General features: G+C 33.6%; 1 protein-coding gene across 3 annotated transcripts in view; it reads right to left on the bottom strand.

The window, feature by feature from the left end:
• Nucleotides 1–15,076, bottom strand: part of LOC132743676 (proton-transporting V-type ATPase complex assembly regulator TMEM9-like) — a 79,902-nt gene that overhangs the window by 51,479 nt on the left and 13,347 nt on the right. For all 3 annotated transcript variants that reach the window (XM_060732227.1, XM_060732229.1, XM_060732228.1), the window contains exon 2: nt 10,035–10,168. In XM_060732227.1, the coding sequence (XP_060588210.1) occupies nt 10,035–10,168 (134 nt within the window). The remainder of the gene's footprint in view (nt 1–10,034; nt 10,169–15,076) is intronic.

Here is a 15,076-nt window from a genome sequence, read left to right as displayed (position 1 = left end):
CAAACTTTTGACCCAAGGGTTTAAATCAAAATAATCTTGATACAGGTCCACCAAACAACATTTCAAGTCAAATATCTAAGCTGTAGCTTTCTTCCATTTAGAAAACATTTGTTTTATTTTCTGTTCTTACTATGTGTACATAATGAGAATCACTGCCCCCGGCAGGGCCAATTTTGACACCAGGGGAAAAATTTGAACTTTGGTAGAGGACCTATAGATGATATTATATAGCAAACATCAAAGCTCTATGCCTTGTACCTTCAGACAAAACTATTTTTTATTCTTTTACTATATGTACATAATGAAAATCAATGACCCACGGGCGGAACCAATTTTGACCCCAGGGCTATAATTTGAACAATCTTGGTAGAGGTTCACTTTGCAAAGTCTCATGCCATATATTTAACCTCTTGCCTTTGTCAATTCAGAGAAGAAGATTTTTTTAAGTTTTTACTTTATACATATAAGGAAAACTATCCCCTCTGGGGCAGGGCAATTTTAACACTAGGGGCATAATTAAAACAACTTAAGTAGAGGACCCATAGATGATATTATATACCAAATATCAAAGCTCTAAGCCTTGTACCTTCAGACAAGAAGGTTTTTTAATTTTTTACTATATGTACATAGTGAAAATCAATGACACCTGGGGGTGGAGCCAATATTGACCCCAGGGCTATAATTTGTACAATCTTGCTAGAGGTTCACTACACAATGTTTCAGGCAAAATATCTTAACTCTAGCCTTTGTACATTTAGAGAAGATGATTTTTTTTAGTTTTTACTATATACATATAAGGATAACCTATGACCCCCGGGGCGGGGCTAATTTTGACACTAGAGGCAAAATTTGAACAACTTTGGTAGAGTACCTATAGATGATATTATTTAACAAATATTAAAGCTCTAAGCCTTGTACCTTTAGACAATAAGATTTTTTTTATTTTTTTACTATATGTATATATTGAAAATCAATGACCCCCGGGGCGGGGGCAATTTTGACCCCAGGGCTATAATTTGAACAATCTTGCTAGAGGTTCACTACACAATGTTTCAAGCAAAATATCTAACCTCTAGCATTAGTCAATTGCTAGAAGAAATTTTTTTAAAGTTTTTACTAAAAGTTTTTACTATATACATAAAAGGAAAACCAATGACCCACATGGCGGGGACGATTTTGACCCCAGGGCTATAATTTGAACAATCTGGGTAGAGGTCTACCAGAAAATGCCTTGTGCAAAATATCTAAGCTCTAGGCCTTTTGGGTCTTTATAAGAAGGTATTTTAAGTTTTTACTATATGTACATATAGTGAAAATCAATGACTCCCGGGACGGAGCCGATTTTGACCCTAGGGCTATAATTTAAACAATCTTGGTAAGGGCCTACCAGACAATGCCTTATGCAAAATATCTAAGCCCTAGGCCTTTTGGGTCTTTACAAGAAGATTTTTTAAATTTATTCTTATAATTCCTTTTGGTTGCCATGGCAACCAGATTTCTTCTTTGAGCAACTTTGGAAGCCATTCACCCAAGGATCAATCCTGGTTTGGTTGAAATTGGACTAGTGGTTTTTCACAAGAAGATTTTTTAAGTTCACTATATAATCTTTAGAACACACACACAAACACACAGGTGAATCGCTATATGCCTGGACTGCATCGCAGATGCTGCGGTGGCATAATAATAATCTTTTATTAAGTCAAGGGCAGTTACTCTAGAAATACTACATAAATACACAAGACAAACCCCAGGTGCACAACTGCACATGCTGACCAACATTCCTCTTAAGTTTCATGACTCTAGGTTAAATACTTTTTGAGCTACACACAACACAAATTGAAAATTGCAAATTTTCACTTAGTCCGGGCTGTCCAGCACCTTCTGACAAAAAATTAGGGCAAATTTTAGGGCAATTTTTAAGAAATTTTAGGGCTAAAATTAGGAATTTTAGGGTAAATAAAAGAAATTTTAGGGCTAAAATTTGGAATTTTATAACTAAATTATGACCTCAAAAGACCATGATATGGGCACAACTTTGCATATTTGACACAAAAGTAACTCACAAATAATGCTCTAGTTCAGTTATAGCAAAGGTGTTAAATGGATTCACTGGTCAACTGCCTTTAAAAAGAGCTGAAAAACTACATTAAAACATAACTAGAATGAAAACATTTTCAAAGTTATAAGTATCCCTGAACAACCAATATTCAATTAGGTAAACTATGATTAGCCAATAATAAATGGAAGGGGAAATTATGCTTTACATTTATTTTAGCTATTTCTTATCAACATTTATTCATTTTAAGGTTGGTGCATTTTCAACAAGTCTTGATCTTTCTTAAAATACAATAAAAACGATATGACCAGCTCAGGTCATTCCCAGGAATATTTAAACTTAAATTCGAACAGCAGGGTTACAAAACACCTATAAAGAATTTGTTCAAGATAAATCAGGCTACTAAAATTGTAGAAAAATTCACAACAGTGTCAGTTTTTTTCAATGATTTTCAAAAGTTTTTTTTTCTTCAGATTTTAAAAAACTTACACTATATGTTATAACATATGTTCAGTACATGTTAATGTGTACAAAAAGAGCAGCTGAAGGTGTCACTTCTTAGTACGCTAATTGGGTAGCAAAATGGTTAAAGCATCCAATCATTACTGCCAGTTTACCTTTATACCCACTTTATAATTAGCAAATATGGAAACTTGTCTAGATCTGCCAGCTGGTATCACTTACAAAAGATCTGTTCTACAATCATCACTTGAAAATAACTTGATTACAAATTAAAATTTTCTTAATAAGGACCCCTACATAAAGTCTGATGAAATTTAGTGGTACATCATGTAAATACACCTAAGACTGAGGCAAATGGTAAAACTCTGTAGCCAATAAAAATGTATTTCCTTGAAAAAAAAAAATTATCACAATTTTAAACAGGTGACTATTTTGATATAGTCAAAGCCGTACAATTTTCATTGTTTCATTTAAAACAAACAGTTTCTTATAATTTTTCTGATAACATCTGACAATCAAGTACAGTGGAACCTGTCTAATCCGAACTCGTCCGGACCAGAAGAAAAGTTCGGATTAGAAAGGTTTCCGGATTAGAAAGGTTTCAGGATTAGAAAGTTTTTTACATGTGTGTTCATGTTATTGGCAGAATAGTTAAAGGAAAGAAAACGGAAATGCATTTGAAATTGCAATAAAAATATTTATTTTTGCAAACTCTTATCGTTCATTTTAATACATGTGAATACAGAAATAAATAGATAAATAAAAATAAATAAATAGGCAAAAATGTTATATCTCCAAGGGTAAGTTAATCTACGATGTTAAACAGAAGGCTGAAACATGATTAAATATTCATACCAGCATTTGTCAATTGTTGTTAACTCTTATCCGATTCAGTGATTATCCGAATTCACTGACATTTCCATCAATTTTCATTACTTAATCACATGTCATTAAATCCATAACAGAAGATAAAAACATATTTCTATTGCATTATATACAAATTTTTATTGAAGGTGACAATAAACAATCAATAAAGCAATTATAGTAGATCTCAAGGCAAACTAAGTGTAATTTTCACACCGTCGCAGATTATACGTTTCACCCATTAATCAAGCAAAATTACTCTTAACAATTTGGTGTTGTTTACAGCTGCAAGATGTGCGGTTTTCTGTTATTTTGAATGTAGGTGTGACATTTTGCAAAATCTGTTCGGATCCCAGAGGTTAATTTTAGAGTAAAATAAGAACAAAAATTGAAAAAATTGTCCGGAATTCGGAGTAGACAGGTTCCGGATCCAAAAGGTTTTTCACTATTGAAAATAGAATGAATAAAATCAGGACCGGACACTTCGTTCGGATAAGAAAGGATTCCGGATTAGAAGGGTTCAGATTAGCAAGGCTCCACTGTATAGCATTTCTGCAGGAGTTGAAGTAAAAACAACATGTGACATTATGCAATTTAGTCAGACATGACATCAGCTCCACTGACTGTGTTCAAATTTAGGTTGTGATTGAAACATGGTTGTTTCGGGATATGTTTATCACAAAAGATAAAAAAATAGGGCATTTTTAGGAAGTCCCTTTGAATTTTTCATTTTTTTAGGAATTTTAGCCAAACTGAAAAAAATTAGGATTTTTCTAGGAATTTTAGGGACGCTGGACAGCCTGAATTTAAAGTCAAGGGCAAAAACTCTTACAAAACAGAAAAAAATCCACAAGTGAAACCCACGTGCACAACTTTCCATGCTGAACAACATTCCTGTAAAGTTTCATGACTTTTGGTAAAAAACTTTTTTAGCTACATGTGGGACAATTTAATTTGAAAATTGCAAATTTTTAGTAAGTCACGGGCAATTACTCTGACAAAACAGAATAAATCCAGAAGTTAAACCCCATGTGCACAACTTCACATGCTGAGCAACATTCCCGTCAAGTTTCATGACTCTAGGCCTATGAGGTTTCAAGTTGATACCTCAAATACTTTTTGAGATAAGCTCCCGACAAAATAGTATGAAAAAGAACAAAGGGCAATAGCTCAAAAATTATATAGGGAAGAGTTATCATTCTTGTGCACAGCATTCCTCCTCAATAAGATCTATCCACCTATGACGTTTCATGTTGACATCTCGTACATTTTGGAGTTATGCTTTCACTCAGGTGAAAAATTAAGTTATGAAAAATAAACAAGAGGGCCATAATGGCCCTGAAGTCGCTCACCTGTACATAGGCCCCCGGAGCAGGGCCAGTTTTGACCCCAGGGCTTTTATTTGAACAATCTTTGTAGACACTTACTAGAAAATGTTTCATGCTTAATATCTAAACTCTAGCTATTCGGGTTTTTTCAAAGAAGTTTTTTAAGTTTTTGCTATACTCGTATAAGGAAAATCAATGTCCCCCGGGGCGGGGCCAATTTTGACTCCAGGGCTTTTATTTGAACAAACTTTGAAGACACTCACTAGAAGATGCTTCGTGCTTAATATCTAAACTCTAGCTATTTGAGTTTTTTCAAAGAAGATTTTTCAATTTTTGCTATAGTTTTACACATATAGGGAAACTGAATGACCTCCTGGGTGGGGCCAATTTTGGCCCCAGAGCTTTTATTTGAACAAACTTTGTAGACAATCACTAGAAGATGTTTCCTGCTTAATATCTAAACTCTAGCTATTTGGTTTTTTCCAAAGAAGATTTTTTAAGTTTTTCCTATACACATATAAGGAAATTTGGAAAATCAATGACCCCCAGGGCCGGCCAAATTTTGACCCCAGGGCTTTTATTTGAACAAACTTGGTAGACACCCATTAGAAAATGTTTCATGCTAAATTTCTTAGCTCTAGCTCTTTGGGTTCTTTAAAAGAAGAATTTTTAAGTTTTCACTATATGTATATATGGAAAATCAATGACCCCCTGGGGTGGGGCCAACTTTGACCAAAGGGCTTTTATTTGAACAAACTTGGTAGACATCCATTAGAAGATGTTTCATGCTAAATATCTTAGCTCTAGCTCTTTTGGTTCTTTAAAAGAAGAATTTTTAAGTTTTTACTATATGTATATAGGGAAAATCAATGACCCCTGGGGCGATGCCAATTTTGACCCCAGGGCTTTGATTTGAACAAACTTGGTAGACATCCATTAGAAGATGTTTCATGCTAAATATCTTAGCTCTAGCTTTTTTGGTTCTTTAAAAGAAGATTTTTTAAGTTTTTACTATATGCATATATAGGGAAAATCAATGACCCCCTGGGGCGGGGCCAATTTTGACCCCCAGGGCTTTTATTTGAACAAACTTGGTAGACACTCACCAGAAGATGTTTCATGCCAAAAATCTAAGCTCTAGCTCTTTGGGTTTTTTAGAAGAAGATATTCTAAGTTTTTTCTTTTGGTTGCCATGGCAACCAGAGTTCTGCATGGAATTAAATTCTTTGAACAATTTTCAAAGGTGACCACCAGAGGAACATTCCTGTGAAGTTTGGATGAAATTGGCTTAGTGGTTTATGAGAAGATGTCATTTAAAGTAAAAGTTTACGGACGACAGAAGGACGGATGACGGACGGATGGACGCCGGACGAAAAGCGATCACAAAAGCTCACCCTGTCACTTTGTGACAGGTGAGCTAAAAAGTTATAGTAAACAAGAACTGTCGGAGGACAGTATTTGCTCGACTATTCAAAAATTGTCACAAGGGTGCTTTATTGAGTATAATAATGCTAATTACCTATGAACACATAAAATTGACCGAAAAGGTACAAAGGACTGTGAAGTTTGGATGAAATTGGCTTAGTGGTTTATGAGGACATGTCATTTAAAGTAAAAGTTTACGGACGACGGACGGACGGATGACGGACAGACGGACGCCGGACGAAAAGCGATCACAAAAGCTCACCCTGTCACTTTGTGACAGGTGAGCTAAAAAGTTATAGTAAACAAGAACTGTCGGAGGACAGTATTGGCTCGACAATTCAAAAATTGTCACAAGGGTGTTTTATTGAGTACAATAATGCTAATTACCTATGAATACATAAAATTGACCGAAAGGGTACAAAGGCTTGTTATTAAGATGTTTTATCAAGTAAATCACTGTTTTATTATTATGAATGCATAAAAATGTCCCAAAAAAGGCACAAACTCTTCAGTAGTTATGGAGATTAAACAGCTTACAAGCAAAACTTTACCAGGAATTTCTAAGTTGAAAAAGGGGAGAAAAATCAGCCTAAATGCAAGATAGAATTATGGATCTTGGTCAGTGACCTTCAATTATGATTCTAAATGCATATGTGAAGTTTTAAATAAATATCTTTAATAGTTATTGAGATATGTAAAACTTGCATGTAAACATTAATCGAAAAGGGGAGATGAATTAGCCTAAATGCTAGTAGAGTTATGGAACTTGGTCAGTGACATACAATTATGACTCTCCAATTATGACCCTAAGTACATGTGTAAAGTTTCAAGTAAATATCTTTGAAGACCTTTAACCTTTAACCAAAATTTCTAAGTTTCAAAGGGGCAAATAATTCTGCAAATATTGCAGGCAGAGTTATGCAATTTTGCAAACTGATGTACATTGTTACTATAAAAAGTATTGTAAATTTTAATTGAATATCTCAAGCAATAATTGAAATATTTGACTTTACAAAAAACTTCTGTAAATATTGTAGGCAGAGTTATCCAACTTGTCAATCTGATGTACATTGTTACTATAAATAAGTATATTGTAAGTTTCAATTGAATATCTCAAGCAATAATTGAGATATTTGACTTTACAAAAAACTTTAACCAAATTTTCTAAGTTAAAAAGGGGCATAATTCTGTAAATATTGTAGGCAGAGTTATCCAACTTGTCAATCTGATGTACATTGTTACTATAAATAAGTATATTGTAAGTTTCAATTGAATATCTCAAGCAATAATTGAGATATTTGAATTTACAAAAAACTTTAGACGCCGAGGCGACTACAATAGCTCTCATATTCTTCGAATAGTCGAGCTAAAAATAACATTTTTCAAGTAAAAAAATCTAAGTTGATGGGGAGATAATTCTTGCAATATTGGTGCTAGAGTTATGACCCTTGTCACATAACATATGGTTAATGATAAGGCACATATTATTTGAAGTATGAAGTTGATCCCATAACCTTTTACCCCATGAGCATATTGCGAAAAATGGCCGTTTTCATTGAAAAGCCTCCTGTAACAAGTTCAAACTGCTATGAAACTATGAAAAATGCTTCAATACTGATGAAACTTGGCACAAATGTTGACTACACCATAGCCTCTGTAACAGCATGCTCAATTGTAAATTTCCTGTTACCATGGCAACCGGCATTTTTTCACTGTTTGAGGCCTCAAAAGGAAAGTTCAAGGGGAGATAAATCTGAAAATATTGGTGCTAGAGTTATGAATCTTGTCACATAAGGTGTGGTTGATGATCAGGTACATATATTTGAAGTATGTACATGTAGTTGATCCCTTAAGAAATAAAGTAGTTACAATAAAAAACAATATTTTTTAAGGAAAATTCTAAGTTCAAGGGGAGATAAATCTGAAAATATTGGTGCTAGAGTTATGAACCTTGTCACATAAGATGTGGTTGATAATAAGGTACATATATTTGAAGTATGAAATTGATCCCTTAAGAAATAAAGTAGTTACAGTAAAAAATAGTAATTTTTAAGGAACATTCTAAGTTCAAGGGGTGCTAAATCTGAAAATATTGGTGCTAGAGTTATGAACCTTGTCACATAAGATGTGGTTGATGATAAGGAACATATATTTGAAGTTTGAAGTTGATAACTTAAGAAAAGACAAAGTTATAGTGAAACATATTTTACCGCACCAAACTTTAATCTGAAATATTGACGCGAAAGCATACGCCGACGTCGAGGCGAGAAGGACAGCTCTCCATATACTTCGTAAAGTCGAGCTAAAAAACTACCTTATAATGCTACAAAGTTTGGTGATCATCTATCAATTATTTCAGTAGGAAATGTTCAAAGGTTTTTCTATTTTTGGCTTAAGTGGCCCCTAAAAGGGGCCAATCAAATTAATATGAGCAAACTTGATAAAAGCGTACCTAAGAATGCTACAGACAAAGTTTGGTGATCATCCATCAATTAGTTCTGTAGAAATAGACGTTTAAAGGTATTTCTATTTTAGCTTTAGAGACCCCTAAAAGGGGTCAATCAAATTAATACGAGCAAAATTGATAAAAGACTACCTAAGAATGCTACAGACAAAATTTGGTGATCATTCATCAATTAGTTCTATAGAAGATGTTTAAAAGTTTTTGCTATTTTTAGCTCTAGAGACCCCTAAAAGGGGCCAATGAAATTTATATGATCAAACTTAATAAAAGACTACCCAAAAATGCTACAGACAAAGTTTGGTGATTATCCATCAATTAGTTCTGTAGAAGAAGATGTCTAAAGGTTTTTCTATTTTTAGCCCTAGAGACCCCTTAAGGAGGCTCATCAAATTAATATGAGCAAACTTGATAAAAGACTACCCAAGAATGCTACAGACAAAGTTTGGTGATTATCCATCAATTAGTTCTGTAGTAGAAGATGTTTAAAGGTTTTTCTATTTTTAGGGCTGTTGACCCCTAAAAGGGGCCAATTGAAATCACATGAGCAAGTTTAGGTGTGACTGTCACAAGGATGCTACAGACCAAATTTGAAGTAAATCTGTCAAGCGGTTTCAGAGAAGAAGATGATTGTTGACGCATGACGACGGAGTATCCCCCTTTGATACTAATAGCTCACCCTGAGCCTTCAGCTCTGGTGAGCTAATAAAACCATAAGGGAAACCTCAGGTGCACAATATCACATGCTGAGCAACATTCCTGTAAAGTTTCAAGTCAAATACTTTTTGAGCTACATGCGATTCAAGTTGAAAATGAAAAATTTTACTAAGTCAAAGGCAATAACTCTACAAATACTAAAAACATTTACACATCTCCAAAATGAGAACAGAAGAAAGGATGGACAGATGGACGGACGTGCCACTTAAATGGACTAAAGGGCCATTTCTTTTGTTATTTTCTTTTGTTTAATAGAGGGCCATGGCCCCTTATTCTTTTGTTACGGAATGAACTCTATTGTTCTCTTTTGTTCTGTTTACTGTTAGATGGCCCCCTAACCCTATTTGGTTGCTCAGATGGACAGAGGAACAGACAAGGGTAAATCTAAATGCCCCCCCCCCCCTATAGCATGGGAACAAAAATATTACCATTGTTACAGTTTGCAGAGAGTAATGGGATCATATGCCATGACTGCACTACAACTAATTGTTTACCCAAAGTAAAAATATCTCAGAATCTGGCTTTATTATATCAATATATCATAACTGTAGCAATAACTCAATTTTTTTTTCTTCTAAAAGGTAGAGCTGAAAACCATAATCAAATGTTAAGACAATGCCAACTTTAATCCAAGCAAGAATTGGACAGATCTGCATTTCTTGGGAAAGTCAAACTAAAATTAATCAATTCAACATTTCAAAAAATATCTCATATCTCTTACCAGTTAGACGGGTCAGCATTTGGACTGATGTAGACAGTTTTATCACTCAATGTACTATTATCATCCTTCTTAAACTTTGGGCACACACATTTACACCTCGCATCTTCAAAGCTTGTCTTTGTTGGAGTGCCATCCTGAAATCAACACAAAAAAAATAATATAACAAGTGGGCCATGATGGACCTGGATCTGTAGCCAAGGGTCGCCGGCAGGGCCTTCGCTTTGGGGTCTTGTGGGGAAATCGAACTCGCTGGCTTAGTGAACGCCCTACATGGAATTTGATGGAAACCCTCATTTGGTTGTGGTGGGATACTGGTTTATTATTATTTTAGTTCTCTAAACCATGAATTCCAGTATTCTCTTTGTTAAATATGATGCATAAATGACACAATACAAAATGTCCAGTTCAAGTTAATTCTTTTTTAAATTTTTCACTGTGATGGAAATAGTTTATCAAATGTGTAGTATAATTTATAATAATGTCCACAAATATCATAATTCAGCTAACACCTGAATTTTCTCAAGTTACTGTTAAGTTGTAAGTTTTAAATACTATAGATGTTGTTAATTCCGAATTTAAAATAAGACTTAAGATGTTGTATGTTCCAAATTCAAAATAAGACTATTAGATGTTCTAAGTTCCGAATTCAAAATAAGACTGATTTAAAATATAAAAATCAACAATATAAATTAAGAAAGAGTTGTCATAGTGATTAAGCCTTAAGCTATATTAGCAATAATGTCAAAAGATAATCAAGTATGGCTTGTTTGATAAAAGACTAGGAAATTGAGAATTAAGCCATAAAGTATTAAAATCAAAAAGCCATAAAGTATTAAAATCAATAGGTGATAAGAAGGAAGACGGACAAAACCCCACCAGTCAAAACCCCACACCTCAAAATTTAATAGAGTGGACAAAACCCCACACCTAAATTTTACAGAGTGGACAAAACCCCACACCTTCAATTTTACAGAGTGGTCAAAACCCCACCACCTTTTATTATTGGGCAAGATTTGATGGATTAAAATACATATAATATACATATATCTTAATATAATCAAACACATTATTTTATTTTTATTTCAAATGCAATCAATAAAACATGTGTGTAATATAAGAAAGAACAATTTTATTAACAATGCATGTTCAACTTTATATTTGTATATAACAAGTTTTATTTAATTGCTTTTGTTTTACTTGTTATATCAAGTAACGTCTTTATAACATGTGCAAGATTAGAAAACAATTTTACTCTCAAAAAGGTGTTACAAACTGTACACAGAAAAACCTTAATCCAAATCCCTAAAGAACCATGTATTTTTTTTTTTTTTATTTTCAATTCATTTATTCACTCAGATCATACAAACATGACAACATGAGGTAATAATACAATTACATGTACATAATAAATGCGGCTTATCATAATAACATGATATATAAATTGTTAACAAAAATATTGCGGGAGAGTCAGTATTAAAACAAATACTTCAATAGGGTTCTCCACAACATTAAATTTATACAATTTTTGGCTCATTTGAATCTTAATATAATTTCTTTAATAAATAAACAAAGTTTTTTGTAATCTGGAAGGTTAACATCAGTGTTCAAAAGAAGATCAATAGAATGTATATTATGTTTCTTTAAACAGTTATGTTTCAAAAAAAGTTTCCTGCTGTTTTCAAAACACGGACACTCAAAAATATAATGAAATTCATCACCAATTGATCTATCACACAGTGTACAGACACGCCTGTTAAGTTCGATGTTGTTCCAACTTCCGGTTTCTACTGGCAATTTGTTATTTCTTGTTCTAAATTTTATCATGTATTGTAAAAATTTTGATGGAGTTTTTACAAGATATGTTTCAAAACAAAAAATATGTTTGAATAATCTATAATTTGTTGATTTACTAGAATTCTCAATATCAGAATACCACTCATTTAAAAATAAATCTGATAATTTTTGTTTGACTGACATCGTTAACCATTTATGGTTATGAAATTCATGGTTATGCCAAATGTTGTACAGTCCACATTCATACAAAATATTCTGAACAAACAAATTTAATCCACTGAAATCTTAATCTAGATACAGTCTGGGAGTTATTAAAATTATTTAACAAAATACGATATATCAAACACGGTAACTTGTTCTGTCGTGGTATGACTAAGTCAAACAAATATGATATAATTCTACATTTAATTTCAATAGATAGTGGTTTAACACCAGTTTCACCGTAAACCATACAATTTGGTGTACTTGACTTTAAACCTAGAATATATTTTAAAAATTTAAGCTGTACTCTTTCAATACAATCAATATTACCAAAACCCCATATCTCACATCTGTACAGTAGGACAGATTTTACAATTTTGTTAAATAAATCTATTTGCATGTCAATTGGCAATTCTAACGTTTTACAATTTTTTTATAAGACTATACATAGCTTTGCACCCCTGTTTCACGATAGATTATTTTGCTTTGGAAAAGGAACCACTTCTACTGAAAAGAATACCAAGATACTTATACTCGTCTACAACTTCTAAAAGTTCATTTCTGTAAGTAAAATTATATGACATGCGTCGTCCACTTGTAAAAACCAAAGTTTTAGTTTTTGTTGAGCGTAAGTTTCCAGGTATCACAATAGTTTTTATAAATATTTAAACCATGTTGTAAGTCATCTTTTTTTTCAATATGTACATATAGTAAAACAAGAACGTGTCTGTTAAACACAAATGCCCCCGGCTCAGATTCTTATCAGTAGCAATATTTCAAAATATGTTTACCCATTCACTCAGTTATGGACAGAAAAATTGCCAAAAAATTGTAAACACAAGTTATATAGCTTGACAAAGTCATGGCATTTTGTAATGGTGAAAAATATAAGTTGCCAAGTCATTGCTCTGACTTGTGAAGTTGAAAAATATTTAACTTCATGCAAGTTATCTTCCTACCAAATATGAAATACATCTGTCATTAAATTAAGGCTGTATGGGCAAAAGTGTAAAAATCTATTTTGAGCACTGGTGACCTTGACCAAACTGACCCCTAACTCTATCCAAAAGAATAATACCATGTAAGTTATCTTCCTACCAAATATGAAATACATCTGTCAATAAATAAAGGCTGTATGGGCAAAAGTGTAAACATCTATTTTTAGCACTGGTGACCTTGACCCAACTGACCCCTTACTCCATCCAAAGGAAGAATACCATGCAAGTTATCTTCCTACCAAATATGAAATACATCTGTCAATAGATAAAAGCTGTATGGGCAAAAGTGTAAAAATCTATTTTTAGCACTGGTGACCTTGACCCAACTGACCACTTACTCCATCAAAGTTAATGTTTCAATCAATTATAAACAGCACCTATCTATAGAATAAGGTCAATACACCTGTAAAAATGTAAAAATCTATTTTTAACATTGGTGACCTTGACATTGGTAACATTGACCTTGACCTAAATGACCCCTTACTACACCCAAAGAAGGAGGACCTCCCTTGGCATGTTTGTATTAAACTAAGACATCAACTAAAAAATAAAGGCTGTATGAGCAGAAATGTTTAGATTTATTTTTTAAACCAGTGACCTTGACCCTAGAGACCGCTTACTCCACAAACAAGAGCTGTCGGTAGGACAGCAACGCTCTACTATTCTTAGTGCTTGATAGTAAAAACAAGAGGGCCATGATGGCCCTGGACCGCTCCCCTGACCCATCAACCGCATCCAAGCAATGTCTTAGACAAGCATCTTGGCCAAGTTCGATGACAATTAAATAAAAAATGTGACCTCTAGTGTGTTAAAAAGATTTTCTATATTTGGGAAATGCGACCTAATTTTTGACTGGAGACGACCCATATTCGAACTTGACCTAGAAATCATCAAAACAACCTTTGTGACAAATTTCCTGGATATTTGGATCAAAACTGGAGCCACTACAGTGTTAACAAGATTTTTTTTAGCTCCTGTGACCTAGTTTTTGACCGGAGATGACCCATCTTCGAACTTGACCTAGAAATCATCAAAAAAAACATCCTGACAAAATTCCAGAATATTTGGCTCAAAATTGCAGCCAGTAGAGTGTTAACAAGCTTTTTCTATTTTTAGCTCCTGTGACCTAGTTTTTAACAGGAGATGATCCATCTTCAAACGTGACCTAGAAATCATCAAAACAACCTTCCTGTCAAATTTCCAGAATACAGTCGGCATCGTACTTGCGGCCACCTTTATTAAGCGACTTTTTTATTAAGCGGCCGCATAAAATCCCTCCCGATGATTTTTACTATTTAATTTAATTCCATTAAACGACTATTTTATATCGCGGCCAGCGGCCACTGAATGTCGGCCCAAATGTACAAAATTAAGTGTTAAAGTATCTATTAAACGGCCGTGACAAACAATCGTCCCTGCGGGCATTCTCACCTGTGTAATTAGCGAGTAGGTTAGATGTGTACAAGCAAACAAACAAATAATTTTCATGGTCATTGGTCACAAATAATTGTTGTTTAAAAACGAAATGAATAACAATTGCAATCGTTTCAAAATCGGATTTTCCGATCGTAATATTTATTGTGACATATTTTGTCAGAGCAATAACGTATCACAACACCGCGTTTGCATAGTTTTGTCAATGTGCTGAGAGTGACCTCCCTTATCGAAAATGATGTCGGATCGAGCGAAAAAAAGACAGACAACTAATAAGACCGGATAAATTGTATGAGGAAATCGTGCATGGAATTGAGTCTGAGTAAAATAGCAAATGTCATCGATTGTAGTCGAAATAAAATCGTGAAACCTAGTAGACTAAACATTACAGAGTCGAGCCTTTCATTGCTGATGGTGTAGGTGCTCATCTGATGCTTTACAAAATACATGTTAGTATCCCATTAAATATGACCTTCGACAAAAAAAAGCAAAAAAATCCTAGATCTCTAAAATCTTATTGAATTTGAAATTGGGGTAGTGTGAAAAACTAATTGTTGAAAAAATCAAGAAGTTTATTAAAACTCATTGCATAAATAATTATCTGGAGCTCTGGCT

This window comes from Ruditapes philippinarum, unplaced genomic scaffold (genome assembly GCF_026571515.1).
Source record: "Ruditapes philippinarum isolate M1 unplaced genomic scaffold, ASM2657151v2 ctg485_1_1_1_1, whole genome shotgun sequence".
NCBI lineage: Eukaryota > Metazoa > Mollusca > Bivalvia > Venerida > Veneridae > Ruditapes > Ruditapes philippinarum.
Note: the sequence above shows the minus strand (reverse complement) of the source record. Positions and strands in the feature narration are given on the sequence as shown.